Source organism: Sus scrofa, chromosome 2, assembly GCF_054392235.1.
Source record: "Sus scrofa isolate SSC_HxYL_T2T_F1_AM1 chromosome 2, Sscrofa_HxYL_maternal_Yorkshire_Landrace_v2.0, whole genome shotgun sequence".
NCBI lineage: Eukaryota > Metazoa > Chordata > Mammalia > Artiodactyla > Suidae > Sus > Sus scrofa.
Window position 1 is genome coordinate 131,059,861 of NC_139384.1, and position 26,345 is coordinate 131,086,205.

Genomic DNA, 26,345 nt, shown 5'->3' on the forward strand with positions numbered 1-26,345 from the left:
TTTTTTTCCCTCCAAAATGCCTAGATTTATTCTTGGAAGCAGCCCCCTGCTGCTGATGAGATTCTTCTTGGTTTTGCCTAAGTCGCATTGCTGAGCCAGAGTCCCTGGTTTTCTATTTTATGATGAGAAAGGAAGGACACCTGGTTTGGCTTCGTCAAAGAACACCGAGCCTGTAGGAAATGCCCTTGATTCAGTGCTAGGTTGCTCCTGGTGAGGATTTGTTGGCCAATTGTAGACTCTCCCTAAGCCTTGTGGGCTTTGAGGATCTTAAGCAAATAAACGAAATTCACAACCTGAGTTCATCACTCCTGGCTTAAACAACTTTGATGGTTCTCATGCCAAAGCCCAGATTCTTCAGTGTTATGCAAAAGGCCCCTCACAATTTAACTGCAGCCAAAATGTCTAATCTCCTCTTGTTCCACCATGGCCTTGCACTTTGCACCTCTCTCCTTTCTGCTAAAACTGCCTGCCCAGCTCTGCAGTTTGTTTAGCCATGCGAAGCCCGCAGCTGGGAGTGGTCCTCTTCCCCCTTCCTAGTCTCCTGGACACTGGCGTCCTTCCCAAGTAAAGCTCGTGACTCCCTTCCGTGTTCCCACGCTGATGGTCATCCCTCTTCTGGGACACTTACTGGGGTTCATTTTAATTGTTAGCTCATATTTGCCTTTCCTGACTATGATTTTCTTGAACAGAGACCCCAGGTTCTTGTCAGTTTGAAATCCTTAGTACAGAATCTGGCCAGAGCTGGTCCCCAGCAAATATTTGATGAACAAAATGCAAGGGCAATTCTGCAAGGGCAGCTTTTCCTCAGCCACCAGAAAATTAGCACCTTTTGGGGGGTTTTGTTTTAGTGAAATATAGTGATTTAGAATGTCGTGTTAGGAGTTCCTGCTGTGGCACAGGGGGTTAAGAATCTGATTGCAGCAGCTTGTGTCACTGCAGAGGTGCAGTTTGATCCCCAGCCTTGCTCAGTGGGTTAAAAAAGGATCTGGATCCAGTGTTGCCGTAGCTACTTTGTAGGTCATAGCTGCGATTTGGATTCAATCCCTGGCTTGGGAACCTCCATATGTCGTGTTAGTTTTAGGTGTACAGCAAAATGATTCAGTTGTGTGTGTGTGTGTGTGTGTGTGTATATATATATTCCTTTTCAAATTCTGTTTCCTTACAGATTATTACAGCATATTGAGTATAGTTCCCTGTGCTATGCGGGAGATCCTTGGCTGGTTATCTCTTTTATATATAGTCGTGTGTTAATCCCAGACTACTAACTTATCTATCCCCGCCCTTTCTCCTTGGGTGACCATAAGTTTATTTCCTGTGTCTGTGGACCTATTTCTCTTTTGAAAATTAGCACTTCTGGGAGTTCCCACTGTGACTCAGCAGGTTAAGTACCTGACATTGTCACCATGAGGATTCGGGTTTTGATCCCTGGCGTCGGCTCAGAGGGTAAAGATCTGGTGTTGCCATGAGCTGTGGTGTAGGTAGTAGATAGATGCACCTTGGATCTGGTATTGCCGTGGCTGTGTCATAGGCCTTAGATGCAGCTCTGATTCAACCTCTAGCCTGGGAACTTACATATGCTGCGATTTCAGCTGTAAAAAGAAAAAAAAATTAGCACTTTTTAAATGGACACGTGTCCCTGCCAGGGCCGAATGTGTGGAGAGGGACTCACACCCATTTTCCTCCTCCTGCATGGCTCTTGTTGGCCAAAGGGGCCAGAATTCCTGGGAGCTGGCTAACGCCTCTCCTGATGGCCTGTTTCCTGTTACTCGCTAAAGGAAATTATATACCATTGTGTTTGCTTTCTTTCTTTTCTCTCAGAGGACGGGAAGTTGGGAGCTGAGCCAGTGCCTCCTGGTATAATTATTCTACACACCGCCTCCCCCTTTTGCCTTTTCTCCTTGGCTCTTGCTTTCTGACTTCAGTTTTAGAGGTTGTATGGTTCTTCCCTATCTGTGCTTTCCATTGAAAGTGGTATCATATCCTTTTGGAAGCAGGTGGGTCGTAAATAATAAATGAGAGACGAACATGTGATATGTATGGTGCTCTTATGTTGCTTCACAACAGCCTTGCCTGCTAACGTAAGAGGTTTCCACCCCATCCGTGGGCGTGTGCTCCTGGCCTCCTCCAATGCACACCCTGGCCTCTTGGTCACAGTCACAAGGCACTGTCATTGTTTATTCACCTGTCGCTGGATGTGTGGAGAAAGCCCTTTGACTTTGTGCTTCTTGAGAGCACCACTCACAAATTTCAGAGACGGGGTTCTGTGTGTATAATACATTCATCTTTATTGTGGATGAATCAACCTCACTTGCCTGCCATGTGCTTTATAGGAGATTCTGAAAAGGTAGGATGATTACAAAAATAATATGCCTCAGAGTGACCATCTTTCATACCTTTGCTGGACACACACAAAGACATACAGACACACACAATTCTATATACAACTTCAGCAGGGATCTGGAGCTCTCGTTTAAAAACCCATTCTCTACAGGATGGCTTACATAGGATGCAGTTGAGGGTCAGGGATGACCACGTCCTAACCATGACCACATCGTATGTGGGTAAATAAATATGTGACAAAAGCCAAGGAAATGTTGAAAACAGAACAGTAGGATGGTTTTGCTTTACCTGCTCTAAAACTACCATAACTAAAAAAAGCACAGTGTGTTAATAGATGCAAACTATTGCATTTGAAATGGTTAAGCAATGAGATCCTGCTGTATAGCCCAGGGAACTATATCTGATCACTTGTGATGGAACATGATGGAGGATAATGTGAGAAAAGAATGTATTTATACGTATAACTGGGTTACTTTGCTGTACAGCAGAAATTGACAGAACACTGTAAATCAACTATAATAAAAAATTAAAAGAAAAAATAATTTAAAAAAGCATAGCAGTAAGAGAAATACAAAAATTGATTAATGGAAAGAATAAGGAAAAGGATTTAAGTAAATGTGGAGACAGTGTATGATGACATCACTTACGGTTCAGTCGCAGAAGCAGAACCCACTATCAGTGATTTAGAGTGACCCTTCTCTGTGCAGGTGATTTGGCCCCAAGGGGCATTGGGCAATGTGTGCTGACATTTTGTTGTTGTAGCTCTCTGCTACTCGTTTCTAAGGTTTAGAGGCCAGGGAACTACTGACATCCTACAATGTACAGGACAGCTTCACATAACAATTCTCCAACCCAGCGTTAATAGCAATGATGTCGAGAAACCCTGATGTAAACAAAGGATTTATTATTTATGAAGGATTATACACTTATCAACTTAACTTTATTAATATTCAGGGACATGGTCACTAAAAGTAATGAGCCTTTTTGCCCACAAGGTTTCCTGAACTTAGGAAGACGGAGGCCTTCCAGGGGCAGCCACGGTGTGCGGGGGAAGGAGAACTACATTTGTGATTGGTTGTATGGACCAGACGTTTGCATCCTCTCAGATTCATTGGTCAGAACCTTACACCCCATCGTGATGGTGTTAGGAGGTGGAGCTTTGGGAAGGTAAATAGGGTAAAATGGTGTCATGAATCCTCATTATTGGGATTCTTGCCCTTGTCAGAGTCATCAGAGACTTTGTGTCCTCTCTCTGCTCTCTACCAGCTGAGGCTACAACAAGAAGCTGGCACCCAATCATACTGGCACCCTGATCTTGTTTTTTTATTTTTTTGTCTTTTTAAGATTGAACCTACGGCAAATAGAGGTTCTCAGGCTGGCGGTTGAATCAGATCTGTAGCTGTCAGCTATGCCATAGCCACAGCAACACCAGATCTGAGCTGCGTCTGTGAACGACACCACAGCTCGAAGCAATGCCAGATCCTTAACCCACTGAGCGGGGCCAAAGATCGAACCTGCATCCTTGTGGATACTAGTCAGATTTGTTTCTGCTGAGCCACTACAGGAACTCCTGTGTTTTGTTTGGTTTGGTTTGGTTTGGTTGTACCCGCAGCATATGGAAGTTCCCAGGCCAGGGATCGAAGCCAAGCCGCAGCTGCAACCTACACCATAGCCATGGCCACGCTGAATTCTTAACCCACTGCACCACAGTGGGAACTCCCTGATCTCTTATTTATAAGCCACCCCAGTTTATGGTATTTTGTTATAGCAGCTAAAGCTGACTAAGACATTGGTATTACTGTGAATTATAGGAACATTTTCAGAAATAAGCATTGGTATTGAAATATCCACATCTTTTAAAATAGTAACCCTGCTTCTGGGAGTCTAATAAATAAAAATAACATCAGTTTTTAATGATATAGGTTCTAGCCTATGTATTATATAGCCTTGTTGATATGGGAACAGCTGAATCTGTGATGCTGCATACTTAGTATGCTTAAACTACTCTGAAGTCTGATACCACTATTAACTTGGGTATCTGGTTAATGCAAATAATGTGATTAGTAATATATGGATCATGGAAATATAGGTAGGTTGAATTTTTTTTGAAAAAAATGCCTTTAAAAGGGAAAGTGTGAGAAAGAAGAATACATGTGAAATTGTAACAGTGATTACTCTGTGTGTGTGTGTATATCTGTGTGTGTGTGTGTATATACATACAAGAGGAGGAGGCTGCCCTGGGAAAAACAGTAGTGTATGTAGTCTATATAATGTGTGTTGACTTCAGAAACCTTTTTTTTTTTTTTTTTTTGGCTTTTCTAGGGCCGCAATTGCGGCGTATGGAGGTTCCCAGGCTAGGGGTCGAAACGGAGCTGTAGTCGCCGGCCTACACTGCAGCCATAGCAATGTCATATCTGAGCTGCGTCTGTGATCTACACCACAGCTCACAGCAACGCCAGATCCATAACCCACTGTGCGAGGCCAGGGATCGAACCCACAACCTCATGGTTCTTAGCCAGATCCGTTAATCATTGAGTCATGATGGGAATTCCAAAGACCTAACATTTGAAGAAATGTGTCCATCTCAGATTTGAAGACTTTAACGTGCTTGCAAATTCCTAGAGGAGCCATATTCTGCGGGTCTTTGTTTGTATTTGCTGTTTCTCATGGAATAACCCCTCAATGCCACCCACCTCCAAACTTCACTACCAGCCCCACTCATGCAGCTAATTTCTACTCATCTTTTAAGACCTAGCTTGAGAGCCGCCTTCTCCAAGAAGCCTTCTCAAAGCCTACCCCCCAGCCCCACAGTCTGGGTAGGGGTCCCTCCTCTGGTTTTCCTTGGGCTCCACCACACCAGATCTGAGCACTTGGCCCTCCACCTCCCGTTCATCTCTCAGCTTGCCCACTTTTCCAGCCCCTAGAGTAGCAACATGCAGCATGATGTGCAGTCAGTGTTTGCTCACTCAATGCATCAGTTTCAGATTTTCCGACAGACTTTTTTTTTTTTTTATTTTTATTTTTGGCCGTGAGAATGATGTCACAATTCTTGTGGACTTAGCATGAGGCTCAGCCAAAGGGAGAGACTCTATTATTAAAACTCTTGTCTTTCCCCACTGCTCTCAAGCCCCCACAGCCCTCCATCTCCAAAAACAATGCACATTTTGAGATTTTTCCCTCCTCACCTGACAGATGGGGCTCTGATATTCTGGGGAAAAAAGATTTCAATTTTTAACATTAAAGAGTAAAAAGGCACTGAGCACCTATAGAGTCACATTAACCCTGTAGAAGGTCATGTTTGTTTAAACACATTCAGGGCCCAGAGACTGCTTACAGTATTTGTCATTCACCTAATGTTCTCACAGGCAGAGTCTAGATGTCAGAGCCAGCTCCATGAATTTGTATTTACAGTCGAAACAGAGCTTCAGAAAAGTGAAGAAAAATCCAGCACTGCCTACATGTGTCTGGAACTCAGGACCATGCAAACACCACAGGAAAGGGCCCTGTCTCTGATCCCTGCAGCCCTCTATGTGGCCGGGCAAGGTGGTTGGGGTGGTGGGGGGGTGGGGGGGTGGTGAAGGCTGCCATTTAGTGAAAGCCAGTGTGTGCCAACAGGTTTTTAAAATTATTTAATTCTCTCTCTAAAAATATAAAATTCCTAATATTTTTTTTTTAAATAAGAAAATTGGGGGAGTTCCCGTTGTGGCACAGTGGAAATAAATCTGACTAATATCCATAAGGACTTGGGTTCGATCCCTGGCCTTGCTCAGTGGGTCAGGGACCCGGCATTGCCATGAGCTGTAGTGTAGGTTACAGACGTGACTCAGATCTGGCATTGCTATGGCTGTGGCTGTCAGGTGTAGCTCCAATTTGACCCTTAGCATGGGAACTTCCATATGCTGCAAGTACAGCCCTGGAAAGAAAAAAAAAAAAAAAGGAAAAGAAAAAAAACCAAAACAAAACAGAAAGTTAGGCATCAGTAAGATTAAATCATTCTTCTGAAGCCCCTCGCATTATGGCTAAATCAGACACTGTGCTCCTTCTTTCTGTCCTTAGATGTCACTTAAGAAGTTCTCCAATGAGCAAGTAACCCCAGGTCTGCATGGAGGCCCCAAGGGGGCACAGGGACACCATAATCTTACCACTCAGGGTGGCTGCCAGGCTTCTACTGACATGGGCCACCCCAGCTATAGACCCCAGACCCTGGGCTCCAAGCCCAGGTGCCAGACTAAGCCTCAGAGAGCCTGGTCCATCTCTGCTAGCTGCTTGGGGTAGGAGGTGCTGTGCTTTGGAAGCACTTTATGTCCACGTGCAAAGCGTCAAAGATGAGCGGTCTTAAGAACCAAACTACAGCTGGGCACCAGAGGCAAAGGCCCCTGGAGACACCGCACCCTGCCTCTTGGCTTGGTAGTTCTGGGTTCTCTCATGAGGCTCAGTGAACTCTTGCATCCAGTATTTGACACTCTTGTATCCTGATAACAAACTCCTATGTTACTTAATTGAATCTTGACCACTGGTCATGCGAGTTTGGTCTCCAAGTTGTATACTTTGTCTGAAAGGCTCAGTGCCCTGGCCCCATGATTTACCACAGCTGGATGCCAACTGCCATTCATCACTATACCTTCCAGTAGATCTTCCAGCATCATTCACCTGAGTGATGCAGCCTGTAGGCCCACTTGTTGTAGACCAAGGGCTCATACAGAGGCTTCAACTTCCTGTCTCACCCTCTCCGTAGGTACCCACACGTGCTCTCCCCTTCACACTGCACTTAACCCAGGCCTTAAGGATGCGATGTTTTACTGTCTGCATCCAGAGTCTCTTCCGCCTGCGAAGCCCAGGCCTGGGCTTTCCAGGGTACGTCCAGTGATGTTCAGGCATGAGTGCCAACCCCTGAGAACATTCTTCTCCTTCAGATTCTGGGAGAAAGACTTTGATCTAGCTTGAGTCATCTGTCTACCTCTTGGGCAGGGGAGGAGAAACAACCTTAACCTATGATCCTATCAGGGCAAACAGCTAAAAAGGCATTAACTCTCATAAAGGAAAATAGAAGCAAGGTAGCATGGCGTCCACGCGGCTACCACTACCTGAGGCTTTCATGTGTAATCTCTGTTCATTTCCAGCTGCCTACTCATTATACCAAGGCAGATGGGAAGGGTTGCTTTGTTTTCTCCCCACAAGCTGCATTCGGAATGAAATTTCCCACCTTCAAATGAGGTTCCTTATATTTACTGTCATCTACTTCAACCTGCATTAAAAAGGTGGGGTTGTAGGGTCTCTTCAAGGTCTGCTGTGCCCTTTAGCCTGAGTTGGGTCCCATGAAGCCATAGGGATAGCCATTGTGTTTGTCAGCCTGCTTTTCTTGGTTTGGCATCTCACAGTTTCTTATCTTAGTGAAAAGGCTTCTTCAGATTCTTCCCTCTTCCTGGGCAAGTCCTCCCAATGTCCCATTTTAAAAGGCAGTTATTGGAGTTCTCCTGTGGCACAGCGGGTTAAGGATCTGGCATTGTCACTGTAGTGGCTTGGGTTGCTGCTATGGCATGGGTTCGATCCCTGGCCCAGGAATATCCCACATGCCATGGGCACAGCCAAAAAAAAAAAAAAAAAAAAAAAAAGGCAGTTATTAAAGTGTTTTGATGACCCTGAAGACTCTCAGGGCAGTTCTCCTCAAAGATTCTGAAACAGAAAAACTGGCATTGTTTTCAGCTTGAAGAGATTTCCTCCCAGAATGTCACCCGTACCCAGACCCAGGGGATGAAGAAAGGTGGGGTGTATGTGGCTGCTGATGCTGTGAGAGTGTCCACCACCATCACCAGCCCTCCCGGCCTCACTGCCTTCACTGGGCTCTCCCCAGTTCTCTGCACAGAGAGTTCACGTGAGCCTGCAGCCCCCTCCCACCTTTGCCCACCCACAAAAAGATGCCACACTTCTTTTTTATGTATTTGCTTATTTTTTGCTTTTTTTAGGGCCGCATCTGCAGCACATGGAAGTTTCCAGGCTAGGGGCTGAATCAGAGCTACAACTGCCGGCCTATGCCACAGCCACACCACGCTGTGGGATTCGAGCTTCATTTGCTACCTACACCACAGCTCTCGGCAATGCCAGACCTTTAAGCCACTGAGCAAGGCCAGGGATGGAACCCGTGTCCTCATGGATACTAGTTGGGCTCGTTACCGCTGAGGCACAGCAGGAACATCCCCAACTTCTTAAAACCAACTTTTTCATCTCTAGTTTTTGAACAAGTGAAACTTAAAACTTTGATGCCTTATTTATTTTAAAATCAAATTTAACTCCTTCCCACACAACCCAGATGTTCCTTCACTTTTCCTATTTTGACTGCCTCTCGACACACTTGATCAATGATGCAAATGAGGGCCAGCAGAGGTGTCATTGCCAACAACCCTGTGCTCCTTGAAAGGTTCCTGACCTGTGGACTCCCCCAACCCTTCATCCCGAGCTTCTCTACCACCTCTAGACCCTGGTGATCTTGCAGCTGAACTTGGGAAATGTGTGAGCCTGCTAATTCAGGCACCCTCTGTCAGCTTGCATATGCTAGCACGTCACAGAGACGGATGAAGAGCCAGGGTAAAAATAAACCTAAAATAAATGGTATTTGAAGACCTTGAAACAGATTAATTTAGACACGGTTTGAAAAAGAGTGGGTAGGCTTTTTTTTTTTCCCCCTTAATTTCTTCACTGGGATTTGGAGGTTTTTTTTTTTTTTTTTTTTTTTTTTTTTTTTAATGGTAGAGCAAAAGATTCAAATTCTATCCGTTCAATTTCTTACTTCAAATTGCTGCTGAAAGTGATAAAGGCTCAACTTGGCTCAAATATTTTTCCTTTGTGTAGAGGGGGCATTCAGTTAACAAGAGGATACTCAGACTTCTGGGTACAGGAGAGCTTGTTCTACCCTCCTAGCTCCCACTGCAGGGAGAGGGGAAGGCAGATATTAAACACTGTTCAAAAAAATTAAATAAGTAAAGAAGAGCCCTGGTCCTTGAACTACCTCTAAGAGATATCCTATTACATTTTTTTTCAGTGTTTCCTAGGAAACCAGTTCAGTGTAAAAACGTATTCTTTGTCTTCTGCTCTTTGCAAAATTGTTTGAACCATCATATCTCATAAGGGCTTGTTCTACCGGCAATTTGAACAGCATTAAAAAAAAAAAAAAGCTTAATCTGCAGTTTGCTGCACCAATGAAGGTGATACACCTTTATCGGAGGCTTTGAATGCTTCAGGCTGTATTTGCTAAAAACGGATAAGATTATGCCAGTATTTCTGAAGCATCTGTGAAATAAAATCTTGTTGTCTTTTCCCCCTCCAAATCATGTCTTCTCCCCCTCCCCCCAAAAAATACCCAAGTTGCATCAAAAAAAAAATCTCATAAGATAGTTTGAGGAGAGTCTTCTCAGCACTTACACAGCAGAGCATCAAAGAAGAGAGAAATAACCCCTTCCCTCACCTCTCTCTCGCTCTTTCTAATTCACGTGTATGTCTATGCTTGGTGTCCCCATTGTCATCACCAGGTCACAGTTCCCTAATGCCCAACTCTGCAGTCTTGAGTCATCTCTGATTTATGTTCCACTATCAATGCACATCTAGTTCTTACTGTGGTTTTGCAAACAATTGAGGTATTTGCATATGTACTGGGGTGGGGATCTCATGAGGGTCAAGGGTTTAGGGTCTTGGAAGATTTAACTGTTTGTTTCTGACACTTGCAATTTCAGCTGCTGACTTATCTCTTATCTCGGATGTGAAAGCCCTTTGGAATATAGGAGCAGCATCTCCCCAGGGCTGGCGTGGGCGTCCTGCGCATATGGAATATCTGCGGGATGGGCTGCACGGTGTTGTCTGTACCGTTGGAAGAGTGTTGCTAAGGGATTAGTCTGCCTTCCATCCCCTGTGTCATTAATCACTAAGCTTCCTGCAGTGTTGGCTGTCTCTTGGTTTCTGACAGACACCCTTTATCATGTTAAAAAAGCATCCCCTATCCCACCTCACCTAATAAGACATGAGATGATTAAGAGCACTGGCTATGGGGTCACCCAGATGTCCATCCTGGATCCACCAATTACCAGCCCAGTGGATATGGCGGTTCTTTAATTTCTCTATGCTTCAGTTACCTTATCTGTCAAATGGAAATGACAAAGGTAGGATTCTTGTGAAGATTCAATGAGCTAATGCTGAGAAAACACAAAACCCAGCACCCAGTAGCTGGTGAGTATGTAATCGATGCTACAGCTCTTAATGACAACTACTAGCAATAATTTTGTTTCTGTCGGGACTCGTGGAGACTCACCTCTCACTCTCTTATGTCTGATGATAATTGAGGTCAGCCAAAAACTTCTTGTGCACCTACCATTTATCAGGCTCAGTGTAGACCTTGGACTTAAAAAGGTAAAAAATATTCCATTTCTGCCCTTGATGTGCTTACAATCTAATGGAGAAGCAAATCTTTCTAATGAATTGTGCTACAAATTAGAAAGTATTACTCACAGGTTGCTTTGGGGGAAGAGAGAAGGAAGGCCCAACTGCCTGGAAGGCTTTGTGGAGGCAGGGTGCCTAAACCAGGTGTTGATGTAGCAATTGCGGTGGCTGATTACATTTCATTTTTGTAAACTAGGTATGTGTGCGCATGTGTATATACACCAAAGCACTGTGGCACTGTGCATTAAGATTGATTACTTTTATGTGTATAGAATGTGGCAGACTGCTGATACCCTGCAGTATCCATTCCCCCTTCTTCTTCTTCTTCTTTTTTTTTTTTTTTATGGCCTCACCTGCTACATATAGAATTTTGGAAATTCCTGGGCCAGGGGTCAAATCAGAGCTACAGCTGTTGGCCTATGTTATAGCCACAGCAACACTGGATCCAAGCTGTATCTGTAACCTGTGCCATGGTTTGTGGCAGCACCAGATCCTTAACCCACTGGGCAAGGGCAAGGATAGAACCTGCATCCTCATGGAGACAACATTGGGTCCTTAACCCACTGAGCCAGAATGGGAACTACCCCTTTCTTTTTTTCTTTCTTTCTTTTTTTTAAAATCTCAGCTCACTCCTGAGTTTCAGCAGGGCACAAGGCACCGAAGTCTATGTTTCCTAGCCTCTCTTGCTGCCTGACGCAGCCCTGCAATTGCATTCTTGTTCCTGGATGTGAGCTAGAGAGTTCCCTGCAAATGGCTGAGGATGCTCCACCACCCTCTCCTTTGCTCTTCCTGTTGGCTGAGAAATTGGTCCAACTAGAAAATCTTCTTGAATCCAAAGAAGGAAGAATCACATAGACAAAACTGGAGAGCTGCCCCACCAATATTGAATCATGTGCTTTTGGGCCGTTACAAAAGAGTGAAATGTATTTCTATCATTTTTTTTTCACCCCCGAGTTCTGCTGTTACCTTTTTTCAGAAGTTAAATCTGCACTTCCTTGAGTGTGGTGTCAGGTAGCAAATTAGGAATTGGGACACCTGCCTCTTGTTCCCAGCTCTGCAGCATATTAGTGAGCAACCTCTCAGGTCTTGATTTCATCTTCTCCAAAAGGAAGGTGTGGAACTAGGTCGTTCAGCACCATGAGATATATAATAATAACTATCACTAGTATTTTTGGTATCATACTTGACAGTAGTAACAAAGCAGTTTTTCTCTTGAAAGAAATGTCCCTAGCTCTTGGAGGCAGACAGGGATATGTTTGGGACCTGGTGAGTGGTGCTTCCATCCAGGCTAACTGGAGCTGAGATTGGAGATGCTTCAGACCGAGCAGTGCTGCACGTGCTTAGGGAAAATGGCTGTCAGGGTACTGGCACAAAGGACAAGTCACCAAGGCAGACAAGCAATCCAAGGCCACCCGGTGTCATACTGGGGCCACGAGCACTGCCTCATTGGCAAGGGCAGCGAGTGAATGTACAGTTGTGTTCTTTGTAGTGCATTCTGGGGCCTGTCCTAGGGGCCAGAGAGTCCTGCCCAGCAGTACCATTTGGACCAAGCAGACAGGAAGAAGAGTCTTAAAGTTGCAATGATGGCACAGCCTGCCCTGTTCCTCTCCAGCCAGCCATCCGGGAACGGAGGAGGAGAAGAGCATCGTGGTGTGTGGAGCCCTCAGGCCTCCAAGCCAGCTTGTGTGGTGGAGACAGCCATAGCAGAGAGAAAGAGCCAGAAGTCTATCAGGCCCAGCAGGGCTTTTGTTTAACCAGGTCCGGCTGGCTGCTTTTGTTGGCTGATAAGGAGTGTTTGGGGGAGAGAGGAAAAAAAGAGACATTTTCATTATCAGCAGGATGGGGACTCAAAGTCACTTATTCCATTTGAGGATTTAAAGGACTGGGATCTCATTTGGGATGCCAAGTTGGAGAAGAAGGACACAGTGGGATTTCCAGTTTTGGAAGCACCAGCACACTTTCACCTCGTGTGACTTGTACGTGCTCTCATGAAGTAGACAGGGCAGCCATCCACTCTGCAGATGGGGAAAAGGAGAGGCCAAGAGTTTGAAGGACTGCCTGACAGATGGCAAGGCCAGCTTAGCCTGGACTCATAGACTCGCGGTGCCATGTGCTTCCTTCTCTGCTCCTTTGCCTTGTGAGAAATGACAACTCCAAGTACCACGTGAGGGGTGACCATCCCTGAGAGCCTCGAGGGGCTGGTCCTGGAGCACCTCACCCTCATGATACCACCTCCTCTGAACCCTGCTCCATCGCTGGGCCCCGGGACTGTCTGCTGCTCTGGCTACGTAATTAGAGCGGATCTTGGTGGGGTCACTCCTTCATGAGGACAGAATGAGCTCTTTGGTTTCTCAATTAGAAAGCTCCACAGATTGAGTGACAAGGAAAAGTTTTTGATCTTGCTATTATAGTCACCTAATTAAAATGAGAGGCAGATGCTCTAACACCTAGTAATTTTCACCTCACTTACTTTGGCTCCAATTACAGCCCTTCCCTACTGACTTACACTGTTTAAATTACAAAGTCAGAAGGAAATATGACTATTTACCTGTTTCTATTCATACATATAAGTCTAACACATTATCTTTTCTCCCCAAGCAAGAAATGTAATCACAGGCATTCTCTTCACCCCAGCGACAGAGGGGGATAAATCTTTGGTTCTTAAATAAAATTAAACACAAATAAGAATTCACATCAGCTGACACCAGGTCAAACTTCAATAGACAATTCTGTTTCACAAAAGAAAGGTATCCTTTTCCCAGGAATGGAGGAGGCAGGTCTTTAGAACAACTGCAGAATTGCCTGTCGTTCTGGAAGGCACCCTTTGGAATAGAAAACATCCTTTTCCAAGTTTACTGGTTATTGATTCAGACCCCTTAGATCAGGGGAAGTTAATTGCTTCAAAGGTTGTTACGTTTATTGAGTCCATAATTAAATAAAGAGCACCGTGCAGTAGTTGCAATTATGAATATATTTTATACCAGAGCTACCAAAGTTTGTGGCAACCAAGCCTTCTTATTTACTAAATAGCCTATTTGTGTCACTGAAAAAAGATGTCATGAACTGGGAACAGGGCTTCAACTGGTAAACGAACAATAGCACCCACCAACCAAGCAGAAAGAAAACAGTAGGGTGAAGAAGACAGCTAGTTCTCTCTTCCTCTGAGTGGATAATGCCTGAGGTTATCTGTGGAGGAGGCAAGAAGAGATGCTTGTTTCTTCAGATGCTGTAGCATCGCTCTGCATGCCGCCTGGCGGGGCCCCGCTGCCCCCAGGGTAGGAGGAAGGCCAGGCGCCCATTGCAGAGAAGATGGCCCTGCCTTTTGCACCACATGCCTTTGTCTTAAGTGATTTAGGAATGCCAGGACAGCCAGCCTGTGGCAGTAGCCACATAGAACATGGGCAGTGATGTGGCAGAGAAAAATAGGTACTTAAGTTGGAGGCCACCTGTATTATCTGTCTCCCACTGGGAGAGTTTTCTAGGCACGCCACCAAACTATATTACCATTGGCATCAGAGAGGAAGTCAGATTGGTTGGTTGGTACCCGTCGTGTCAAAGTGGCCAGTGGGATGACATGAGAAGTCAACAGGGGTGTTTCTTACCGCTTCCTTCCACACTTATGTTGCCTTATTCTTTGTGAAGGGAAGTATAGGCAAACTCTGCGCGTTTCTATGAAGAGGGCATGTCTTCTTCTCTGTTCCCAACGAATCCTGCCTTCTCTTAAGCTTCCGAAATGTCGCTTATGATCTTTGTTATGATCTGTGGGGTTCAGGTAGGGTGAAACAGCTGTAAAGGCCAGGCCTTTCATCCTTTCCTTCCACTGAGGTAGCCTGTGTCGCTACCCCTGAAATGGCAGGGTGCATCTCAGGGAGGGAGGTCACTGGATGTGGCTTCAGTGCTTTCTTTTCCTGCTTTGTTGACAGTTCCTCATAACACTGCTGGCATCAGGACTTTGCAGACGCAGGAAGGAAGAGATGTGTTCTTTAATGATGGAAAAATATGAGAGCACAATGCCCTTAAAATAGAATGTGTATGCCTAGCCTTTATTTTGGGGACTTTATTGTTGTAACCATCTCTCCTGGGAGATGCTGTGGGAGGCTTTTCCCCTTTGGTGAAGCAGAAGAATTGTGTAACCTGAGGTGTCCCCGAGAGAGCTGAGGGGATGATGTCAACACACAGGGTTTTGAAACATTACTACATTTTTATGTCGATCACTGCTTCAATAGATTCCTCCTCTCCAAATTCCAGTTTCTGTAAAATGAGGGTCATCATAGCGGGGCTGCCGACCCAGCTAGGCTGTTATGAGGATCGAGTAATATCATGGACAAGGTTATGCCTGCTGACTGTAAAATGCCACCAATATAAGTCATGTACATTGTCATTGACAGTCGGAGCCCCAGCTCCTCTTGGGTGGTTCCATTCCACTCTTCCTTTTTTATGAAGCCTACCTGAGCCCTATTGTTAAAATTCATGCTTCTGCACAGATAGGGACCAGGGGTGCAAATCCACACTTGAGAACTCTGTTTGCCAAGATCCACCCACTTCCTCACCACCCTGTGACATAGTGAGGGCAGGTGTCATGATGAACAGGATCAAAGGGAATGTTTAGTTCTCAGAGTTTTCATCAACTTTTTCATCCTAGGACACCCCTGGGAATCCCGCTGGAGTTTCTTTCCTGTTGGTTACCTGGCACTGGTGTTGTGCCCAATGTCACCTTTGCCTGTTTTTTTTTTTTTTTTTTCTTTTTGGCTTTGCCCACAGCATGTCAAAGTTCTTGGGCCTGGGATCAGACTTGCACCACAGCAGTGACCCAAACTGTAACAATGACAAAGTGGGATCCTTAACCCACTGCGCCGCAAGGGAACTCCTTCATGTGTCTTTTTTTTTTTTTTTTAAACTGAAACTCATCACTGAGACAAATGCCTCCGATTTCATGGTTCTCTACTTTCCCCTTCATTAGCATCCACTTATTTGGGCCATTATTGCAGCTCGGTCAGCGGAACTGATAACTTGCTCTGGGGATGATGTTAGTAACTCTCAAGGGAAAATCTCCTATTTGAAGGAGATTAGGAAGACTAAAACAATTGCCAGTCACCTCGGTCCATGTTCAGGGACTGCAAGTGACGCATGTCCAGGCTCTTCTGCAAAGGTCTCGGCTCCCACTCCTGAGACCGTAGTTTATGCCTGTTCACTTTTGAGCAGGAGGTGCTGAGGTAGAACATGTGTTTTACCAGGAAGAGGGGTGAAAGACCTCCCAAAGGGTCCTTCTTCAGCAGATACCGGTTCTGACCTCTGCGACATGTTTGGTATTAGAGACCAAGAGGAGAAATCCTGGAGACAGCAATGGTGTGCACGTGTGTGCAGAGATGTTTTTGCACAGGGGGATGGGGAACAATGCGCGACTCAGCTGCCTCTCTTGATTTGCTCAAATTTCATTTCCATTTGCTAGAGAGACATCTGCACATTTTTCTGCCCAGTCACATTTAATGCACATCAGTTCAGCCCTAACCCTCTGTTGAGGTCAGCGGCTCCCCACCTCCAGGCATCCCGGGGGGTTAGCGCTAAGGATATACAATAGTCTAAATGGAATATTGAAGATCTCCATCTGTCTGCCAGGCCTGATCGATAAATGTGAGCCCTTCCTTCCCAATCTGTACAAGAGACACAGCCCCACCTGGGTTGAAGACAAGCATGAGAAGGGGGTTTCTAAGGGTTACTGAATCCAAGCCCCCCGCTGGCTGTTGCAGAGCTCAGCCAGGACAAGGGTTATTCTCTTAATCCTTTTATTTTGCTACTAAAGTGTTCTTTTAAGTTCCCCTCGCCCCTTTCCCTCCAGCAAAATGTACCAGTGTCTGAAATTGTAGGTGCCTTTCTGCCACTTTTATTTCACTTGCTGAATGACTGTTGTGGAAAAAGCTTTTGTTCAGGCATTCAAACTCAGTGACTGTGGTTCTGGGCATCTTGTTTGGCTTCTGCCACCTTATAAGGCTGAACAAGGAGATCAGTTTTTGTTTACTTGACATTGCAGTTTTGGAAAGCAGGCGGGTCTAAATTGTCAACTCTGGCCCTGTGGAACACCTAGCCTGTTGGCTATCCTGGGACCACCACTCCTGAAGGCCAACAGTCTGAGAACATGCAGCAGAAGCCAGCAACTCTGTAATAAACAAGTAAACGAACACAACAGTGAAAATGCTGGGTTATCTGTGGCCCTTCTTGTGCCCAAGCAGGGACACCCCTGGGGCCCCAGCTAAAATACAGGCTGCATCTGTTCAGCCTCTGTCGCCTCTTCACCGCAGCAGAACAAAGCAGACTGCAGCAAAAGCCACCCTACCCAGTGTCAGGTTACCCTGCAGAGATTGTTTGCACTGTGAGCTGGGCTCCAGTCCACCCCCTTGCCTCAGCCCGATGAATGAATTTGGGATGCCTAGCTGGGGAAGGGTGAGGCATGTAGAAGGGCTTCCTGTGAGAGACGATGGAGTGAATTGGAGAGGCTGTCTGGGAGAAGTGGGTGTCAGGTCATCCTGGCCAGCACTGCTCTCATGATAGGAATGAACAGGGGTGAGAGCCATTGAATTTGCCTTAACAGAGTGTTCTGCCACCAGCTTTGAGATCACGGGTCAATCCTTTCACTCACTGGACCACAGCTTTCCCATTTTTTGAAATGAAGGGGTCAAACTAGCTGTTGGCCATTCTCTTCATTTGACATTTTGGGCATAACTGGTCAGGGCAAACCTGTCCGTAACATAAAGAGAAGGAAGCACTTATGATTGGTGGAAGCCGGGATGGTTACAGAGCTGATTCATTTGTTTCCTAAAGAATCTGAAACTGGATGTGGAGGTTTCACGCATTGCTCCTACCAACTTGGCAAGCTGCTTTGCACACTGCCTGCCAGCCAGCAGCCTCAACTTGGACCAATCCGTTTCCCACATTACTGCCAGGGAGCTCTCTAAAGCACAGACACATGTGCTTGTGGCTTCATACTCTCCAAATGTGCTCTACTGCCCATCAGCTAAAATCCCAGCACGTGGTACCCAAGCCTCTCCTGGTCTGGCCCCAACCCACCCAGCCCTGCCCCCACCAGGTTCTCTCATAGGCCCTGCTCAAGGCCCAGCTAAATCTTATTTCCTAATCACAGAGCCTGGCAGCTTGTACACATTATACCTTCTGCCCAGGCTAGCTGTCCAGCTCTTATGTAGTCTTGTGGCCCAAAACTCGGCTTTTCCTTAGCGCTTTGTTCCTACCTCTAAATGGCAGTTACAGAGGTCATATCCACCTCTCCTTATAAATGAGGAGGCACTAACTATATTCTGGTCCACTTTGTACCTGACAGTGGCTGGACCTATGGATGGATTCAAGAAACACAATTGAAAATGACTTATCACAAGGTGACTAGATCACTGTGAATTGAGGTCCCAAACTGCAACTTCCCACTCAGACTGACCCCAAACACTTGAAAGAAATGATCTCAGAAAGTCTAAAGTAAATGATCGCAGCTAAAGACTTATTTAAACAACTGTTTTAAAAATATTCCAGAGGGAAGTACCTGATCTAGGCATTTCATAACAGTATCCTGCAAAATAAAAAATCCAGTGCTGCATCCCTATATACCTCCAACCATGTCTTCTGGGTTACAAGAGAGAAACGCTAACAAGGAGTAAAATCTGGCACCTCCACCTTATTAATATGTAAAAAGGCTGAAGTCACATCTGTGCAAGGATCTATTTTTAGTGGACCCTACATACTAAAATCCTAGCCTTGATCTCTTAAACTATCAAGCCTACCATAAATGTTTGATGATGAACAAGCCCATAAAAAGAAAATGCATAAAATGAATCGAGGGAGTCAATGCGTGCTCTGCCTTTTAATTACCGGTGGCTTCTGCTCCAGTCCTATTGCAGGCTGGGTGCAGGCAGAGAGAACGCATCAATAATTGGGGGAGCAGGGTGTGGGTACTGCAAACAAATGGGTCTAACTACGTTGTGACATATGTTCTAGAAGCCACATAGAAGTGGAGGAAAGAGTTGAATCCTTTCGATAGAGAAAGGGAAAAATTGAGATAAATAAAAGCGTTCAGGACACACAAGAGAATGTAGAACAGTCTTGTTTTATTACTTTTAAGTAATAAAGAGCCTTTTCCTTGCTTTTTTTGTCTTTTTTCCCTTTTTTCTTTTTTACAACATACATGAAGTTGTGAATCAGATGTTAGGGGATGTGGAGATGGAAGGAAAACTGGTGACATCACAATATTTTTACAACTTTACAACAAATATAAATCTGGGTTTGTTGCATCTACCAGTGTCTAGCAAGGGTGGAAAGCAAAGGCACACTCAGGTTTATGGACCCTCCTCCCCCATGGGGAACAAAAGAAAAAGGGAAAATACTTAAATGCAGATCAGCTCAATACCTGTGGGCATTTTAGGGTTAACACCGAAAGTGATGTGCTGTGGGATGCAGGGACTGGGGTACAAGTCTTGACACTGCTGAGGCATTGATACCCACACACGGAGACGAGAGCCGGTGCTGCACCTCAATACTCCTGGGAGTAAAGCTTGGGGAAGAAGGTAACAGGGTGTTATATACCCATCGCCTTCCTAAGTTCCACATTTCTAAAGAAAATAGAAGGGGAAAAACACTATTTCTAGCCAAGTCTCACGGTTTTGGGGTACAGAGTTCATGGGAGTGAACATTGGTTCCACTAACAAACCAAAACAAAAACATTACACAAAAGCAACAGAGTCCTATCCTGACCTACAGCAAAACTGCAAGGGATGTTTGGAACAAAAGATTTTACACGTGCCCTTGCAACATACCGGGTCTCACTCTGATTATGGAGGCACCACTTTTCACTAGCCAATTCAAAATTACCCCCCATGGTCTTTTTTGAAAATTTTTTTTTGTTGTTGTTGTTAAAAGAGAAGACTAAACCCAGATGATCAAACTGGAAATAAAAAAGAGACAAAGAGACCACCAAATATACTGTTTCGCTGTTTAAAAAAACAAAAAAACCAATAACAATCAACAATGCTCACGGTTTACAGGGTTTACAGTATGTTGACAATTCTTTTGTTCTTGATAGAGTAAACAAAAGTCCCTTGTGTGTGCTTGAGCTAATGAAAACCAAGGGGAAAAAACACACGCCCCACCCCCTCCCCCTCCCAACAATAACAACAAAAGGATAAAGAAATAAAAAATTAAAAACCTTTGCCTCAGTCAGTGTTTTTGTAGCATCCATTGTGGTTGGCCTTGTCCTTGGAGTTACTCATTAATCACAGCAAGGACCAGCCTGCCTGCATCTATTTCCATGTCATTTCTTTGTGTGCATTGCACGTGTGTGCTGAGCACATGGCTTGGAGACTGCCCCCCACCCCCAGGTGCCTGCCCAACTTCATGCACCATGTTCTTCAGGCAGTGGACACAGCAGAAATGAGGGCTGGGGCATTAGTTCCTTTTCGGCTGGCTAATGAGGATATCATCACGTTGAAATGATCTGAGAATACAAGGGAAACAGGGAGCTCTGGAGAAAGGGGATTTGCCACCCACAACACTGGGGTCCATGCTTGACAGCACAGCCAAAAGGGTGGTTGGAGTTGGCACGACTAGAAGGAAGTGTGAATCGGAGGGTGTGGTGCTGCCCAGCTTTCCCAGGCTGCAGGATTACAACCATCACCACTGCATTCTTCTTCCATCTGTTAGACACTAATCTTCCAGAGGGCTGGAGTGGGGGTGGAGGGAGGGAGGGTTAAATAAATATCGGCATTTATTTCAAAAGGGGGAAAAGTTTATCATACTGACAGTTTACAAGTGTACACAACTCAGGGTGTAAGGCACAAATTTACATGTGGAAAACAGGCTATTCACAGATGTAACCCCACGAAAACCCCATGTGATCAAACCATTAATTTATGCAAGGTAGCAGCCAGCATATTAATTAATTCACACCATTGGTGGATTTTGTTTGCTGTCTCACATGCAAGGTGAAATGAGATGGCATATCACAAGCTGGTGCCTTCACAGAAAGTAGGAACCACTGACAAAGCCATGTTGGCACCAATGGGACAGGATGTGCCATTCTAAAAGTTCCTCTCCTGGTTGCTTTTAGAAGTTAGGATCTGGAAGGGCTTGTTTAAACTAATTACTTTTTTGCATGTTATAGGCCAGAGACCTAACAACAAATTAACTGGTAGATTTAAATAAATATTCCCCTCTTAAATTCTTCCTTTAGCTAGAGATCAAACAGTCCAAACACAAAGCTCAGAATTCCAGCTCCAACTTATTTACTCAGTGAATTTATTGTAAAAATAAAGAAACTCAATTATTCCAGTTAATGGATTTCACGTTAAATAGTTTAACTGTCAAGGGGCTTTCTGAAGAGCTGTTCAGAGAATGGGATGTGGAAGAGTCCTTTCCTTAAGGAAAAAAAGATGAACAATAAATAAAGAGTTACTTGCGTTAACGGTCACGTTATTTCATTAAAAGAGAGGAGCAGAAATCTATGACATAGTTGCCCAGCATGGCATTCATCTGCTAGAACAGAAAGCTGTAACACTGGTGGGCATTTCACAGTATCTGCGCATAGTAAACTTCTGCCATTGTTAAAGTCTGAGTTAGAATTATCAATGAATTCTGTGTTTTTTTGTCTTTTTAACTTTCATGATTTTTAAAAAATGTATTTGTGTTTTGCAGCCTGGAACGCCAGCCCGGTCGGGCAGCGCCCAGCGCAGTCATGGACACAATGTTGCAGTTGCTGTTCACGTGTGTGTGCGTGTGTGTGTGATGTGCGCGTGCACGCTTGCGGGCGCAGGCGCACACTTGGGGGTGGGTGAGTGGGTGAGTGGGTATGTGCTTTTGGCTCATGTTTGTGATGCTGATTGAAGTTTTCTCGTGAGTCCGACCTGCTGTAGGCGGTGGGGGAAGAGTGAAGGAAGAGAATGGAGGTGAGTCCCGCGTCGCAAACCTTCACCGAACCGCATGGCCCAATTTTCGGGAGTCCCCCCTGGCGTCCCAGCGGAGGACCCAGTGTCCCGGGCGCCGCTTGCGGCGGTCTTGGTCGGGTGGATACTCAGCGGCCGCGAACCTTGCCGAGCTGAGCGGGCTCCTCGCCTTTCCTGCTGGTTCGACCCCGACCCCTCCCCCTGGGATTATGTACACGCGTCATTGGGCTTCATGGATGTGGAAAGGGGGGCAAAGGAAGGTTTCGGGGGCACGTCCGGCTTTAGCGAAGGGGTGCGTTTCAGCCCCGCCCTGGTCAGTGAGTTGTAGGCATTGAGGCTTGGCTGCCTCGAAACAGTCACGGCCTGGCCAGAGGGCTGCGAGCTGTGCACCTGGATGGAGTCCACCCTCTGCGGGGCGGGGGGCGGGTTATCCCCCCGGCCAAAGCTCTGGTTTCTGGAGAGGTGGGAGGAATTGGAGGAGTTAGTATTGTTTCTTTTGAGTGTGGCGGCCTGGTGGCTTCTCGTGAGCGAGTTCGTGGGGTAGCTCCTCTTATAGTCAAGCCCGTAGGACGAGGAGTGGTGCATCTCTAGCCGCTTGCTCAGGCCATTCTGAGACAGGGAGGCTCCGGGAGGGCCCAGGGAGGCCTCCCGCTGGGGGACTTTGGGGGGCAGGCTGTCCAGGTTCTCCACCAGGTTCACGCCATGGTTGGGACTCTTGCTGCTGAGGTGTTCCTTGATGGTCTTATACTCCAGGGTGGCTGCCTGGTCCTCCAACGCCATCTGGGCCACCTCGCTCATTTTGGGCTGGTCCACGTACTCATGCTGGTAACCCTGCTGCGTGATGGGCAGCACCACCACGCTGGGGATGTGGCTGGGAGAGGCCCGCAGGGGAAGGTCCGTGGGGATCACAGGGGAGCCCATGGGGGGCATGTCCTTGGTGCAGGCGTTGATGAGGTTCTGGTTCCGTTCCCACTCGCGGCTACCGCGGCTGGGCTTGCGCTTCTGCTGCAGCGTCGGGGTGGACTCTGGGGTGGGCAGGGCGGCCAGGTCCAGGTGGTGCTGGTCAGCTTTGATGAGCATCTTGGCCGTGTTCCCAGGAGTGGTGAGTTTGCCATTGTGCATGAGTGGCGTGAGGATGGCCTCTGGCTTGGGGTCTTTGGACTGGGTGTCCCCAAAGAGGCCACTGAGCTTGGTGACGCTGCTCATGGAGCCGCGGCGCGAGTGGGTGAGCTCCTTCTCCTTGCGCTGCACCGACGACACGTCTTTGCGCCGGTGATCACAAACGCAATAGACGATGATGCCCGAGAAGACGGCCCCCATGACAAAAGCCAGAATGACCGCTATGGCTAGGAGGGTGACAGGAACGAGCTGGTCGTGGCCTTTGAGGTAACTTTCCCGAATCACTCCTGCAAAAGACACCGCATATGGTGTTAAGAAATGAAAGCAGACCGCGAGGCTTATTTTTGTTTGGCATTCACCCTGTTAATTAATAACAGTAATAAGTGACAATAGCACCTCTGCAGAACTTGTCTTCAAGGCGCAGCTTGCCAAACATTAACTAATTAACCCTCCCCACCCCATCCCCAAGTATGTAAATAGATTTCAAGCATTGCCTTCTTTGTGTCCTGAAAAAGTGTTGTTCCCTCTTTGAAGTACTCCCTGGAATATAGCAGTTTTTCCTTTCCAGAATTTACCCCCCTTTCCCTCTTGATCTTTTTTCAATCCTTGTCTTCCTAAAAGTGTGAGATATTTTGAATCTGTGGGAAAAGGCAACAATTTTATGCATGTTAAATGAACGAATCGCACACCACTCCAGCCCTTCCAGGGTGTTTACTGATGACTTCCTTGTAAGGCACCGTCTCTATCTGGAGAAAAGCTATGTTAGCATTTCGAGCAACTGGGGGAAAGGCAGTGTGTATCATTTATAGTGAAAGAGAACAGCAAAAGCTCACAGATTACAAATATTTATGCTGATTTTGCTTCACCTCCCCCCCAAAACACGCACAGAAAACCCCCACGCATGCTCAATTTCAGGTGAATATGCTGAGTATTTGAATGAAGCTCTTCCTTTACTTGAACTGAAAGAATATTTAGAAAAAGAGACCATTTGGGGCCCTGTAGTGGGTTTGAGAAGTGTCAGGTCTCATTATTACGGCTAGAGTTTGCTGCCATGGTGAGATTCTTCAGCAGAGCTAATCTCTTCAATTTAATAAAAATTATGTGACTCTACCCGTCAGTAATCTTACACTACATTAACCAAGAGGCTGTGTTTCAGAAGAACGTTGCTTTCCCTGTTCCTGTTTAATCAGCCACCAAGCTGAGAGACTCTAATCAAATGCAAACACCGACGCTTTTATTTTTTAATACGAAGTGAGAATACACATCACACTTGTCAGATCTTAAGTGCTCGATGCAGTAGCTAAAAAATAAAATCTCAAATACCTCAATTCCTGCCTCTGGAGAGTGAAAGAACAAGAATACATTAGAGGCTTTGCAAGGGTTGAGGAAATGTAAACACTGTTCCTATTATGGAAATGATAGTAGGACAGAAAATGTACCTTCTCTGGTCTCTGGAGACACGTTTTTCATCTACTAAATCAACTCTTTCTGGAATATGCTGAATGTCTTTTACTGGCAGATATCAGTGGCACAGAATTAGCACGAAATGAAATAAAAATCTCTACCTCTTCCCAAACCCACAACACCCAACCCTTAAACTGCTGAAATGCTTTGTGTGTCTCAGCTGAGACCCTGAAGAAAGGCAGCTTGGTCATGGGTCTTTCTGCTAAAATATTTCGATTTGTAGAGTGATGGTTTTAAAACTCAGGAACCTTGGCCTGAGAAAGAAAACATTCTCCTCCTCTTTGTGAACTGTCCTACTCCCCTCAATTGTGACATCACAGTTGGTTGCTGTGGAAATGTCTGTTTTGTGACAACCAGTTGTGACTTCAGGTGGGGAATAAATAGAAGCAGCAGATATCTCTTGGGAAACAAAAAATTCTATGATTAAACAAATGGTCTTGGAGTTCCTCTTGTGGCTCAGTGGTTAACGAATCCGACTAGGAACCATGAGGACTCGGGTTCAATCCCTGGCCTCGCTCAGTGGATTAAGGATCCCGTGTTACCATGAGCTGTGGTGTAGGTTGAAGACGCGGCTTGGATCCCACGTTGCTGTGGCTGTGTGGTCTAGGCTGGCGGCTACAGCTCTGGTTAGACCCCTAGCCTGGGAACCTCCATGTGCCTCCGGGGTGGGTGCAGCCCTAGAAAAGACAAACAAAAACAAAAATGAAAACAAATGCTCTTGGTAGCGAAGGGCAGGGGAGCCACTTCACCCCAGGGAGAAGATGGTTAAGATACTGAATAATTTCCAAATGTGACACTTGTCAAATATTTCTACATTTATCTGTGTGAACTTTTAGGGGTAGAAACTGAGAAGCAAAAAACCAGCAGGAAATTCAGCTACAACTTGCACTTTTTGTGTTGTGAAACTCCCCAAACAGTGAGGGGTCTAGCATCCAAATATATTTTAATACCTCGTCACCAAGGAACTGTGCTAATGAAAAATTCTTCCTTAAATTCGCATTTCCTCGTAATGCTAAAATAGCAACTGATTTTCTTTCAATTGTGATTTTGTGTGGGGCTCTATGGCACCACCCACATATAATGGCCCAAAAATGTACCCCTGTGAATACCATGGGTTTAATGTCACTCATTGACTTGATGATGTTAGTGGGGTGTAACACAGGCTGGCCCCCACCAATGTGGGTATTAAACCTTGTCATAGCAATGGGTATTTTATGGATCCCTTCCAGCCAACTGTGTATATGGGGGCTGCATCTTCTCTATAAATTTTGGTGGGTAATTATCTACAACTGACTTGGGCATTTTTATGATTTAAATTACCGGCTCAGCTTAAGAGGAGCATAGAAAGGGTAAGGCTAGAGTAGAGTAAGGCCAATCCATTTGTTTCATTTATTAATTGGGGAAATGCTAACAATTTTAAAGTTTATTCAGTACTTCTTGACTTTTAGCTCCTGAATAATCTTTCGTGGCTGAAGATCCTTGGCTGTCTTAGACTCATGGACTCCGCTTGCTCTTTCACTGGGAAAAACTCTTAGTGATGACATTTGAGTTAAGGTTTTAGGTTGTTAACAGATTAAGCAGGGTCTGACCTTTGAGAAAAACAGTGCCTCAGACAGCTTTCTCAGGCTCATTTTGTTATGTAAATAGTGTTCTTAAAAATCTTTCTGCATTTCTTCAGCTTTGAGGTTTCTCCCATGAAGCAGGTGGCTTCCCTCATCTCTTGTGCAGATTCAGAAACCCCATGTCCAAGGTTAGAAACAGATCAGAGATTAAGTTGAAAGCAAAGTCAAGATAAGACATTAAAAGTTATTTTTGGAAAATGCCTTCCAGATTTAAAGCTTTCTGCTTATGTCATGAAAAAGGGCAAAGCAGCATCATGGAAATGATTAAATCAACCCTGGGCCATTGGTCACTGTGAAGGATTGAACACACCAGCTCTGTCAGTGAGGCCGGGGGTGGGTACTGCAACACTAGAGATCTCCCAAGGCCTGGGGTTTGAGGCTCCCACTCACTGCTGGTGACCTTTTGACACATGACTCAGCATCTCTGGGCCTCGATTTTTTTCAT

At 45.6% G+C, this 26,345-nt stretch overlaps 1 protein-coding gene across 9 annotated transcripts in view; it reads right to left on the reverse strand.

Moving 5' to 3' along the window:
* Positions 1-21,034: 21,034 nt before the first annotated feature.
* SEMA6A (semaphorin 6A) overlaps positions 21,035-26,345 on the reverse strand; it is a 124,864-nt gene continuing 119,553 nt past the window's right edge. For all 9 annotated transcript variants that reach the window (XM_005661593.4, XM_003354246.5, XM_005661592.4 and 6 more), the window contains one exon: positions 21,035-23,101. In XM_005661593.4, the coding sequence (XP_005661650.1) occupies positions 21,903-23,101 (1,199 nt within the window). In that variant the 3' untranslated portion in view covers positions 21,035-21,902. The remainder of the gene's footprint in view (positions 23,102-26,345) is intronic.